Source organism: Elgaria multicarinata, chromosome 10 (assembly GCF_023053635.1).
Source record: "Elgaria multicarinata webbii isolate HBS135686 ecotype San Diego chromosome 10, rElgMul1.1.pri, whole genome shotgun sequence".
Classification (NCBI taxonomy): domain Eukaryota; kingdom Metazoa; phylum Chordata; class Lepidosauria; order Squamata; family Anguidae; genus Elgaria; species Elgaria multicarinata.
In genome coordinates this window covers 49,347,615-49,361,646 of record NC_086180.1, presented here as the reverse complement: position 1 = coordinate 49,361,646, position 14,032 = coordinate 49,347,615, and the positions used below count along the sequence as shown (strand labels likewise).

General features: G+C 37.1%; 1 protein-coding gene across 3 annotated transcripts in view; it reads left to right on the top strand.

Annotated features, from left to right (window-relative positions):
- The window catches only part of LRBA (LPS responsive beige-like anchor protein), a 424,729-nt gene that overhangs the window by 122,174 nt on the left and 288,523 nt on the right, over positions 1-14,032 (top strand). For all 3 annotated transcript variants that reach the window (XM_063136108.1, XM_063136109.1, XM_063136107.1), the window contains exons 32-34: positions 5,807-5,885; positions 6,191-6,324; positions 9,397-9,458. In XM_063136108.1, the coding sequence (XP_062992178.1) occupies positions 5,807-5,885; positions 6,191-6,324; positions 9,397-9,458 (275 nt within the window). The remainder of the gene's footprint in view (positions 1-5,806; positions 5,886-6,190; positions 6,325-9,396; positions 9,459-14,032) is intronic.

The following is a 14,032-nucleotide window of genomic DNA, read 5'->3' as shown; positions in this document are numbered from 1 at the left end:
TTGCTAGAGAGAATTAAACATGTTTTCTAGTAGCTGCAGCCTTGTCATTAAATTGCACAGTAGGTATCACTTTTCCTTGCATATGTACATTCAAAGACATGCAAGTGTTTTTGGGAGCAGCACTTCCTTTTAAGGACAGTTTATTGCTAGAGACATTATTTGTTTAGACCCTTGGGGACCTTGAATAAACAATAAGCTTTCACTAGAAGGGTGCTAGACAGATGATCTATTTGCATTTTCTTTTATGTCCTTGCGAATGTCTGTAAAACTGTCAGTTTGAAGGAGCCAGTTTATCAGTGAAAGGATAAGAGAGATAAGTCACTTTGGTTCCACATGTTTGAAGTAGCTACCGCACTTACTTGCATGTGTGCTTTAGATGAAAACATGCTTCTGAAATGACTCTTTCCCCCTAAATGCACAAAAGCCATTCCTTAAATGAAAGCTCAGTTGGAAACTACATTTCATACCTTTATCCAAAGAGCATTTACATGAAATAGTGCTCCAAAGTCACTTATGGAATAACACGTAACGGACATTTTTTGTGCTTTGACATTTTTTAGCTATCTCAGTTGGCTGAAAGAAATCTGTTATTTCGGATTATGGTTTCTGAAGTAGCCGAGACTATGGACCTCTTGCTACAGGAGTGCGTTGGGAATATATGTCAATCTGAGGGGCTTTTTAATTTATATCATTCACACATATTTAAAGCAGGCAGTTGTTTTAAATGTTCCAACTAGACAAACCAGTTCTTGAAATAACTAGCATTGGTTTGTTTGTTTATTTATTTATTACACTTTTAAACTGCCCAATAATCTAAGATCTTTGGTGTACAATACATTAAAAACATAAAATACAAACAATAAAACAGCACAAAATAAACAAAAATGAAATCAGCAGCAAGGAGTAAAAATATGATAGCACTTAAAATCAAAGTAAAACTAGCAGCAAGATAAAAGTGCAATGATAGAAAAGCACTAAAAAAGGTACTTAAAATGCCTGGGAAAAGAAAAGGTCTTCACCTGGCACCAGAAAGTACATAATGTGGGCACCAAGTGAGCCTCCCTGGGGAGAACATTGCATGTCGAGGGTGCCACCATTAAAAATGCCCGCTCTCTTGTAGCCATCTGCCTTGCCTCATTTGGCAGGGGACCTGGAAGAAGGCCTCTGGTGACAACCTTAGTGTCCAAGTAGGTAATCTGGATCCAAGTAGTTCACAGTTTTAAAAGTTAAAAGTAGCACTTTGAATTAACCCCAGAAACAGACTGGCAATGCAGATGGCATATAGTGGTAATATAGTCAAATCAGCCAGTCCTAGTTAGCAGTTTTAACTGGCCTATTTTGGACTAACTGAAGTTTCCAGACCATCTTCAAAGGCAGCCCCACATATAATGTACCACAATAATGCAAACTAGAGGTTACCTGAGCTTGAATAACTCTTAATAGACTATTTCTGTCCAGGTTGGATTATAATTGGTATATCAGTCTAATCTGATGAAAGGTTCTCTGAGTCACCAAGGTCACTATGCCTCTAGTGACAATGGTGGATCTAAGAGCACCCCAAAACTATGAATCTGCTCCTTTAGGGGGAGTGTAACACCTTCTAGAACAGGTTGAACACCACTCTGGCAGGCAGGCGAATCACCCAGAACAAGTATCTCCATCTTGTCTGGATTGAGTCTCAGTTTATTGGACCTCATTTAGTCCATTATCCTGCCCAAACATTGGTTCAGAACATCAACCACCTCACTTATATTAGAATCATAGAATAGCAGAGTTGGAAGAGGCCTACAAGGCCATCGAGTCCAACCCCCTGCTCAATGCAGGAATCCACCCTAAAGCATCCATGACAGATGATTGTCCAGCTGCCTCTTGAATGCCTCTAGTGTGGGAGAGCCCACAACCTCCCTAGGTAACTGATTCCATTGTTGTACTGCTCTAACAGTCAGGAAGTTTTTCCTGATGTCCAGTTGGAATCTGGCTTCCTTTAACTTGTGCCCGTTATTCCGTGTCCTGCACTCTGGGAGGATCGAGAAGAGATCCTGGCCCTCCTCTGTGTGACAACCTTTTAAGTATTTGAAGAGTGCTAACATGTCTCCCCTCAATCTTCTCTTCTCCAGGCTAAACATGCCCGGTTCTTTCAGTCTCTCTTCATAGGGCTTTGTTTCCAGACCCCTGATCATCCTGGTTGCCCTCCTCTGAACACGCTCCAGCTTGTCTGCGTCCTTCTTGAATTGTGGAGCCCAGAACTGGATGCAATACTCTAGATGAGGCCTAACCAGGGCCGAATAGAGAGGAACCAGTACCATTAGATGAAACGGAGGGCTAGACCTGGGTGTCATCTGCATATTGGCAGCATCTCAGCCCACATGGCCAGATAACCTTTCCCAGGAGTTCCATGTAGATGTTGAAAAGCATGGGGGATAAAATAGAACCCTGTGGAATGCCATAGAACAATTTCCATGGGGCAATACACTAGCGTTCAATGGGCATGTCTACTCCATCCATTAAATCTTGGCTGGTCTCGTGTGGGTCCCTGTGTATCCATATGGCACACAGGGAATCCCAGGGGCAAGTGGGGACAGCCACGGGCTTTCTGCGGGATATTGGGAATTGCGGAAAACCCAATATTTCCCGCAATCCTGGGAGCATCCCGTGGACCGCGGGCAGTATGTCTGCCACTCCCACCTCTTCCTTTCCTCCCTGCGAGTAGTGGAGCTCTGAAAATGGGCATGGAGCTGTGCAGGGAGGCTCCATGCCCATGGGGGGAGTGTGTACAGGTTTTTGTTTTTTGTTTTAAACTTACTGTTGCGGTGGAGTGCAATTGAGCTCCATCTCCATTGAAGAGAAAAAAATTGCGGGACGTTGCACGGCTGTCAAGATGTTGGGGGAGGATTGCGGAAGCAGGTAAGTCCACAATCCTCCCCCTCCCTTCCTCTACACTCTTAGGTATAGACAAGTCCCTTAACAAACATTTCATATTATCACTAAGTTACAATCAATGGTTATATTACTAGGGACTTAAGTTGAGTATGAGACCATTGTATGGACTCTCTTTCCCCTTTTAAGGTAAAGCATTTGCCTAAATGGATGTGTTATGCTGCTGCTTATATTCATCTGATTCTAGCTGCATGGGTTATGTGACATGAAGCAGCATGTGCTGCAATAAAAAACAAAAACAAAAAAACCTTCATTTTATTGGAAGTAGGCCAAGTTTCCTATCATAAACTGAGTTCTCCAGCTAGTTAGAGTAACCAGAAACCGTGTTCCTTACTCTTAATGTCCAAAACCAGGAGCTGATATTTCAAATAACTTAATATTCCTGCTTTAGATGTATAGCTTGATGCATCCTGAAGGGTCAAGTTGGTAACAACTTAAAAGCAACCCCCCAAAAAACCCCACCCCCTCAATAAAACAGATCTGTGTTGCCTTCTGAACTCTGTGGTAATGGTAATATCTATCTTTTACGAATTTAAAAGCATAGTAGAAATAAGTGTTGATATTTTGAGTCATGCACCAACATTCCAGGCAAGGCTATAACTTGCTATTTCAGGCTTCTTGTTTCTACATCTGTGTTAGAATTGACATCAGCTAAGTTTGAAAGATTCACTTCTGCATTACTGTGTTGTATAATGCTTGAAATACCAGATACCATGACTGACTGTATGTCCTGAAATTTGACACTGAAAAGTTGGTGAATTCAATATATAGTTTAACAATCATATCTAGCATGATGTAAGTTTTTTGTTTTTTAGTATTTGTTTTAGTGGTACAGTAGTTATAACATATTGATTTATATTCTGTTATGGTTGATATATGTTCAATAATGCATTCACTAATATTGATTCTCTAAAATAATGCCAACATGATCCATGGGTTTGTGTTCAACTTGAACCTGGGTTCAAATGCTATCTTAGATGTGGACTGGCTTGGGCACTGTGCAAGGAATTCTGTTTCAATGTTAATTCCTCATGTATAACACAGCCATAATTTTCTACTTGGTCATTGCACCACCTTGCATGGATTCTTGAAATTTAGAGATTTGTAATGACTGGCATTTTGCTACTTCTTTGAAACAGGGCAGCCAAAACTTGGGGCAGTGTCACCCAAGTTTTAGAAACACTCAACAGGCTTTTTGTTGCTTCCCTGCCTAACCCTTGTTGAGGAATGTAGATATCCTATTTGGGTAGTCCGAGGTCTAGATGGAATTTGATTCTTTTCCGCATTTAAAGTTTTAGCAACCATCCATTTAATTATGTGCTGCAGCATTTCTAAATGCCAACATCTGATACCTGTCAACAGCGAAAAGCGAAAAGAAGTTTTAAGAACACGGATGCACTCTTACTGTGAAACAGGTTTATCTTAATCAGGGGAGAATAGTTTTGTAGCTTCTACCCTACCCACTCTGCCATACTGGGGCCGATCTACACCAAGCAGGATATAACACTTTTAAAACGATATGAAAACTGTATATGTAATGTGTCCTGGGCCTGAACAGTTGTCATAACCATTATAAACCGTTATAAGCAGTAGTGTAGATTCTGCCCTGGTCTCCTTTACTAATGGTTCTTAACTTTTTGGCAGAGTAATTCACCTCAAGGGAGAAGAGGGAACAAAATGAGTGTTATTCATGGTGTCCTGATATTTAGAACTGATCTTGTTTCAGTAAGTCAAGATTATCATGGACCAGACACGCTTCTGGTGACATAAAGGTCTGTGTTGGACAATATAACAGAAATATTCTACACAAAATGCTGCCCCTTGCTTTGTTTGGATTCTGTAATCCAATGTACTATAAAAGTGAAAGTGAACAAATTAAATGTAGATGAGAGGAAATAATTAATAAATCCCAAATCAATGAATTTAACCTAAGCATAAAATTCCACGTATTTCCAATTTTTATAAAAGTGGCTGTTAACCAAGCTAAGGATAAAATATACAAAGCTAATTTTTTAAACACTTAAACTTCTCCATAAAACCTTTTACGTCTGCCTTATGAAATCTGGTGTGGACCTTAGCTAGTGTCATTAAGAAAAGTAGCAACTCTTCTCAAAATCTTAAGGCAGTACCTAGTTTGGCTCTAGCATGAGCGACTTCTAAGTGCAATGCCAGTACAATGGGAACCTGTTGGTGTTATTGGTTGCTAGAGCTTTCTTAGGCTAGCACATTAGCACTAGCACCAAATTGGATACTGTTCATTAGGTCCTTGTTGAAACTGACCATTTTGTTCCATTTTTAGCAAGGCAACAAGTTATTTCTGTGTAATATCTTGTGTTGTTGGACAATTAAACAAATAATGAGGAATGTTCCCATTATTTTGCATTATTTTGCTACCTTGTGAGAATTGTAAGTCCTTGATGCCAGAGCCGCTTTACTAAGCAGCATCACAAATCTTCTCAAAAAGTGTTGCAAAACTAGAGAGGGTGGAGGTGAATTGTATAAAGCAAATAAAAATGCACAAGTTAATACAGAGGTTGACGTGCCCATTTGTGCATATTTGAAGAGCTTGGAATTAGAGCATCCACTAGGCCTGCCTAGTTCCTTTGCCAATATGGAAAGAGCCATAGCCCAGTGTGACAGAGCAAATGCTTTGCATGTAGCCACTCCCATGTTTCAATCACTGGCATCTTTAGTTATGAATATCTTGGATAGTAGGTTTGGTCGACATCTTTTCCTGAGGCCTGGAGAGCTGCCACCAGTCAGAATAAACAGTAATGAACTGGAGGGACCAATGGTCTGACTCAGTTTAACGCCGCTTCATAAGTTCATATGCTATGTAAGCTCTATTTTTTTAAAAACTCTTCTACAGGCAGTGGATCATCAAACTCAAGATTACCATCTGTTCCTACAGTTTCTTCTGTGCCTGAGGATTCTGCTTCAAACATGAGGTATTTAAAGAACAAAACAAAACCTTTAACTTTCTTGAACCAGGATGTGTCACTTTCCTATTTATTTAAGTAATTATGGGATTCACTCTACACTTCTGCTCTTGTCGTCTTTCCTTTGAGGTCAATAGGAAGTTTTAGATTTCTATCACTGCTACTGTAAATCAAATAGAAATGAAACACAGTTTAGCCACTAGCTTGGCCACTCATGTCGATGAATTTTGTACTTTTGCTTATTTATTTATTTTTTCCTTGCAGAATGTTAGCTTCTTCGGTTTTTCAGACATTTAATCTTGTCCATCTCTTAGTATTACAGAGAGGCTTGAGCATGCTCTGGAAAAGGCTGCCCCTCTTCTGAGGGAGATATTTGTGGACTTTGCTCCTTTTCTTTCTCGTACGCTCTTGGGTAGCCATGGGCAAGAGCTACTGATAGAAGGTACAAGTAAGTTTCCCTTTTTAATGTTTTCTAAAGTTAAAGGTTTTAATACTTTAAAACAAGAACAAATGTTGGGATTGGAGTATAACCAGTTTTCATGTTATCTTTTAGGTAGAGTTAATTATTTAAGTAAAATTGAAATCAAATGAGAGCACTAATATTAACCTGCTGTTACAGGTTTCATTAAAATCATGGAATTGATTTTCAACTAGCATCTAAAAAAAACCATGCCTACATAAGAAGTTTCAGTGTACATATGAATGAAGGAGTTGTGCTTGCTGCAGGCCTTAATGCTGTGTCAAATACTGGTTGGAACAGTCTCCGGTCATCAGGTGCAGCTTTTTGTAGGGTGCAAGAGGCTGTACTAAGAATTGGGGAATGCTGAAAACTCCATTGTACATGCAGAAGCAAACACATGCCTTTGAATCCTAGTCTTTTTCAGCCATTAAATGCCCTAGTTTCAACTAATAAGCCGTTTCCTCTGTCCATTTCTCTTCTCCTTGTCCCCTTTTTGAATTTGTTCTCCTCATGGCCATTTACAACTTTTATCTCTCTCTTAAAATCTGTTGCAACTTTGTTCTATCAAAAATGTATCTCAGTTAGGTTCACTGCCTTTATTTGCAGGCTTTCTAACTCAGAACAGTCAAAAATTATTTGACTTATGTTCTAAAAATGTTTTTGATTGGGATGCCCTTACCACCATTCAAAGCATGTTAGAATCAAGAAATTGTATGAAGTAAGGATTAGCTTGTATAGGATAGCATTAGGTAGAATTACAGGATATAATTCATAAATCATTTTAGATGTTACCCAGATCTGTATTCTAATATAACTTTGGCAAAGATGAGATGCTTCATTCAAAGGCAATAATTAACAACAATTATATTCTAGTGGTGGAACTAGAATTTTGGTTAAGCATTTTCTGAAGTCATATCATCCTTGCCACGGTCACAAATAGAATATCTATTAGATTAAACTATTTTTCTATTCCTTTTTTTTACTATTGCATTACCTTTTTAGAGCAAAATGTTTTCCAGCATCTGATAAGGTTTTGTTCTAATGTTAAACAGAATAAATGTATTCCGCATTGCTTGTCAAGCAGCCAAATGGCTAGATGATCTAGGTGCACTGTCAATTGTAAAGGTTAAAGCAGCGAGGTGTATCAAGTGTAGTTTTGATACCAAAGAGGCTGAGAATAGGTTCACTTCAGTACTTTGCAGAATGAAAGAATAAGAAAAAATGCATGTAAAAATTCAGGTGAAGCAGTTTGTAGAACAGAAAAATATGAGACGGAAAGGCAGTTTCTAGAGAAACAGGAGAGCAGGAAATGCACAGTACATTTGAACATCTGAGACTGATTTACAGAGAGATTTGGCTTATTAGCAAAGTGGGCAGATGTTGGTCTTTTGGGCAGAACTCAAGTAGAGCATTAGGGTACTTGATGTTTGAACTAGACAATTGTACCGCTCTCCTGCATGATATTTTAAAATCATATAATCACTGACACTGTTATCTTTCTTTTCATTGTAAATTTTGATGCTCATTTCCCATGTAGATGTCCCAATTTCTATGTTTCTCCTATTAATTTATACAATGCCACAACAGTCTTCCATAAGGGTAAAGTGTGTGGAGGGGGGGGGCACTAGCTGTTGTGATATATTTACATGAATAGCTGTTTGAAAAGGTAACACCTTTCAGCTGTTTCACAGAAGATGCAGTTAATATTTAACTAAGAGTAGTAGATAATAAAAAGAGTCATAAAAAGTGGTGAAAGCAGGCAGCCATTTTGAAGAAGCTACTTTTATGGGAGCCTGTTTCATAGTGAATATTAATCATTTTGGCCATTTGGAAAGAAGTCTGCTAATTAATCTTTTATTGTATTTTATTTTGTAATTATTAATGTCACTCTAGGAGCTTCACCTGTAGGGAGACTCATAAATTGTATTAACAAATAAAACAACTATTTCCCATATTGCAGCTTTAGAACAATTGGATTTATTTAAGTTTCCCAAGACAGTATTTTGTATGTATTGTGGGGTTTTCAAGGACAAATTTCTGGCTACCAAATAAATTTCAGATATTATTTTTAACATTAAATTTACACCAACCACCTTCTAAAAATGGCTCAGTAAGAAAGTTTTTGTTCCAGTCAATTGGAGGAACAGGTATGCAGATTATACTGTATAGCATTACAAGTGGCCAGTTTCTTGGGTTTGGGGCTGACAGTAGGAACTACATTGTTGTGACTGTTGCTTAGGGGAATAGAAGTAAAAAACAAAACAAAACATTTCTGCTGAAAATATATATTTTCTAATCCACTAAGTATCTGATGTTTGTGGCTTAGTAAGCTTTTCAAGCAACAAAATAGTTCTCAGCATATTGAAACAGAGGTTAGTAAAAAGAGCCTCCACCATCTTCAGCCATGATATCACCTTTCCATGTTATACCAGGGAATTAACATGAAGTGTGAATTGCTAGTAATAACCAAATTAGTTGATAAACTAATCACAAATGTATAGGTTACTGCTTGCGCTCCCCTCCCCCCTAAGGTTTAGGTGAGGGTCAAGGGTCAAAGTACTAATAAGAGTGTTTGGGATGTCTGCTGCCATGAAACAAAATGGAAACTTGATTGATAGCTGGAGGGCTGAAGGGAGAGAGCTCAATGGAGAAAGCAAAGGTCATAGAGCCATTTCCCTTCTCTGCATATATAATGATCAATTCACTCCAAGGTGAAGAAATGTAAGTACTATAAATCAATATACCATATGCTATGTATGCTTTTATTAACTTGAAACGCAAATATTTGTGTAATGTCAGTTAAGTAGGTGCAAGGCATCATTTTATATCAAAATTCTGCATGGCAGTGATAAAATTTTATAGTGTTGTATTACCATGTGTATGCTAAAGCGAGATGAAACTGTAAGATTTCTTGTTCTGTTAATACAAATCATGCTGACAATAATGCAGAGATAATAACCATTCTAATCTCAGGTAGAATTTTTCAGTAGGTACCAAGTGTACGAGTGGCAAAGTAAATCCAGGTAGATTACTAAATTTCATTTTCTTTTTTTTCTTTAGGTCTTGTGTGCATGAAATCTAGTAGTTCGGTTGTGGAGTTGGTCATGCTACTTTGTTCTCAGGTGGGTTACAGTTAGCTTAAGAGTGTTGCAAAAACCAAAACCTTTATAACTAGAATGTGTAGCAATTCTGCTTCAGAGCAGTAATCTTTGACCTTTTTAGATCCACCTTTAACCTTCATCTGCAACATAGGACCTTTTTTGGGGAGGGGGGCATATCTCTCTCTCCTTTTGCCCTTTCCGATACATTTCTAGTCAGAAAAAAAAGTGAAATAAAAAGCTGGTGCTGGTGAAACCAAACTTATTTGGCAGGGGCATGACCTACTTGAGCCAAGGTGGCTGGAGATGGCTGGAACTGTAGTGTAACACGTTTGGAGGACACTGGGTTGGGGAAGGAAGCTTTACAATAGGAGTAAGCAACTTGTGGGTCTGCCCTGCCATCAACTCCCATCAGCCCCAGCCAGTATAGGCAATGGTGTGGGATCATGGGAATTGAAGGCCATAAGTTGCGAATTCCTGCTTTGCGGGAACTGTTTTGTTTCATGTGAGAATGCACTAAAATTCTTGTTTCCTTAACTTTTTACAATAGTGCAATAATGAGATATATACATTTTATCAATGAACTTATATTTAGCAGCTAAATTAATCAAATAGGTTGACATGGATTTAGTATAGCGGTATTACATCTACCTTGGAATTAATGGGGTTTGTCCTTTGTGTTTGTAAACAGAACTGTAAATTGAAAATACAAAGAGAATACTAATTAAATCAAATCTTGGTAGATTTTTCAGTGGGTACCAAGGGTTCTAAACATATGAGTGGAAAAATACATGGTGTTCCTTACTAATTGTTCTCTGTGTTTGATGAAAAAGGTGAGCTACAATTGCCAACTATTTGAATTATTTTCTGATTTGTGAAACACAAAATCTCTGCTGTTCTGAAAAACATAGTTACACTTCAGTTTGATTAACAGAAAATCTAATCTGGAAAATTAGACTTGTCAACAAATAATAGTATGTAGTAGATCAAATAGCTGCACTTTACTCATCTCCTATTTTTCTCCATTGTAATTATACAGGAGGTCTCTATTGAGCTTTTCATTTTGCTCCTTTAAAAATGATACCTTCCTGGTAGTAAATTCCCCTACTTAAAACTTTAAAATAGCCTTTTTTAATGGGAAGGTTATTGGTCTAGAGGTCAAGGGTTTTGACCCATTTCAAAACCTTTGACCTTCATTTAAAGCCCTTATGGTTTACTTGCCTGACGAATAAGGATAATGCAAAATTAATGTTTTTTTACATCGATTTATTCGTTTTAGTGCCTATATTGCCAAATGTATTTAGACTCTGCTGATGGACATTTCATGAATACAAATGAAAGAATCATAGAAGGTGTGAAAAATCAATAACCTGCATTGACAATAAAGTGCAATAAAAACAATTACTTTTGGAGATTACACCTAATGGATTTTTACAATGAACTAGTGAAGAGCAGTTATGTTTATGTTTATTCAGTGATGTAGTCAGAAGCATGTTGACACTATTTCTGCTGCTTTTAGAAGCACATATCAGCTTGTTAGCTTCTACTTAATATTAAAAAATCATGGGTTCTCACCTCATTATAGCTCTTGTTGTCCAAGACAACATGTTTAATATTTATGACATCTAAGGAAATGTTACTTTAAATGTATTCAAATGCATCTATTAAACATTAGTGCTCAATATGTAAAAAAATATTTGAGTTAAAATGGGGGTTGTTAACTTAAACTTGGTAATTTACTTCAGTAACATTTCTTTTGCTTTGGTTTTAAAAAGCGAAAGAAATTATAAATTGAGCATTGCTTGTGTCTGGACTCTCCACATTAGACACTATAGGTGCTGATGTGATCTAAAACGGAATAAATGACATGCTCTAATGTGCCTATTTGTCATACATGTCACAGTTCTGTTTAATGGTAATCTAATCAAATGTAGACTATGGCGATGGGTTAGTTGATAGCAAAGAAATAAGTTATTTCATGTGAAATAGTTGAAATCGACTAATCCAATGAATAGATATGATAACTTCCTTTCATACAAAGTGCAACTGTAACATTTTGCAGACTGTGCAAGAGTAGTGTAAGAAATGAAGCCGAAATTAGCTCCAGATGTATACAGATTTGATCTGGGGTGATAATTACATTTTTCACTCTGAATTTTCCTAATTCAAAGAGGTCAGTATGGCAATCACAGAAGTGATTTATTTTCTTAAGAGGTAAACTGTCTGTTGCTACATGAAAGCTTGAGAGATACGAAATTGAATTTCAGCTCGACACTTTACAGATACTGGGAGGAGATGGGGTTGAGTTTGATTGATTTTTTTCTTTTTGTGGTACCAGGATAGGGTGGGAAGTGAAGTGACCCTCTTGCTAAAATTTTAATTAATTTTTTAAGAAGAGATGGAGAGGATAGAGTGCCAAAGATCGAAAGATCAGGTCAAAAACTAGTTTTTAATCACATAAATAATACAGTATAGTTACAAGTAAGCATCTGTAAGTGTGATTTAAAACTTTACAAATTTGTCAGACATAATGTTAAATTATAGTACTGCTTTGATTAATTCCCTTTGTGATACATACCTAATCGTTACAGTTATTCTCTTTTTTTTTTTAACTCATACATGTTATCCTTGTTCTAGTGTTAGGCTTTGCCTAAGGTATACATTTCCAAACGTTCATGGTACACATTACCATTAGTAAAAACACCTTTCATTGATGTTCTTGTGAGATTAAAGAAAAATCTTATAAGAACTTCAATGGAAGTTTATTATAGTTCAGTAAAAATCCATTTATTTCAGAAGTATTTTGCTGCCATCTATATGTTCAATGCATTTGTAGCGCCTTACTTCTTTTCTCCTTGGTGTGTGCAAAATGTCAAGTTGCTTAAGATAGTATTGCTTACTCTGCCTAACAGCTGGATGTAGAAATGTAACTAAATATTCTAAAGCAGTTTTTGATTGTTGCTAAAGTCTAAGGCTGAAAACTTACATTCATATCAACATAAAAGAATTCTGCATTTAATATTAACCGAAAAGTGTTCCTGCTTATTTGACATTAATATCATTTTTGGATGAATCAGCGTTGCATTCAAGGCCACTTTATAAAAGCATTGTGTTGCTCATCCTAATTCAGTCTGACATACATTCCAATAACACTACCTCCCCTCCAGAGTTTAAAGCTAAATTTATGGCTGAGCATTGTGAAGTGCATCATTTAAAAATGGTTTCAACCCAAAACATCTAATAAATAAATAATGTGTATGGCTACTCAGTAGTAGACTTTCAAGCCTAGAAATCATTCCATCGGATACTCAACAGTCCACTATCGTAGAGGGCTGTCAGATAAATCTTATAGTAGCTGCATTTATGTCCTGTAAATCACATGTTATTGTCTGAGCCTTCTGCCAGGTCATCTATTCTTTTCCCATTTATCAGAAATGCATACAGTACGTTGAAACTAGAAGCACCATCTAGTCTGGACCAGCTTCCTGTCCAAGTAATTAAACCAGCCAAAACAGTGAAATTTCAGGTTGATGTTGGTTTTGAATTAATCATGCCCAGAATATATGTGCTGTACCATCCTTCTACAAGGTATGGTAAAACCTGGTTTGGGAAAAGAACACAACTGACTTTTGTGGGATTGCATGCACAGATTCAAGAGTGTGTTAAGTGAAGATTCCCTTGTGTTCAATTATTTATTTATCAGATCTATTAACCCAGCTATTTCCTTGAATTCATTGTATAGAAAGCTTATTAAAATGCAATATTTTCAAATACTGTCTGCCCTAAAATAGTGATATTGAATGTTTCAAATGTACTTTAAATCTCTCTGAGTAAGAAATCAGATGGCAGGTAAGATGCTGTGAGATCCTTTGCGCCAGTATATCTACCTGTTCCCCAGCATTTATTTATTACATTTATATCCCACCTTTTTTCCTCCAAGGAACCCAAGGCAGCAAACATAATCCTCCTCCTCTCCATGTTATCCTCACAACAATTGCTATTTTCAGAATACTTTAAAACAATGGGTGAAAGTCCTTGGAATATGAGCTTTTAATTCCTGTGTAGCCCAGGGATCTAAAAATCAAAGAAAGTGAGAAACAGTCTGACAGACAGATTTTCTGTATGGTAGTGGTGGTGGAGTAACAACTATTGAATGATCATGAAACTCTCATACAAGATCACACTATTTTAACTTCACATGATCTGATTTGGAATAAACATTCTATGCTCACAATCATAATAAAGTAAAATCCCTGTTCCACAAAAAAGCATGCTGAAAGACAATTTTAAGCATTCTTATGTTCCGCCATTCTTTCCTCCTAATAGTGATTATGATGAAAGGATACCTACTGTGTGATGAGGGATCTTAAATCTACATTAAGAGGCCTTCAGCATACAGCAACAGATCCAATTTAATAAAATAGTTTGTCTGTCTGGAATGCAGGCTATGAAGTCAACTTCTTGTGCCTGTTTACACCAGTGATGAGGTATAAAGACACATGTCTTGGAGGAATAGCAATGAGCAAAATACTTCATCTGATACTTATAAAATATGAGTGCTTCAGTTGTTAACAAAATCCAAACATGTGTGTAGCTAT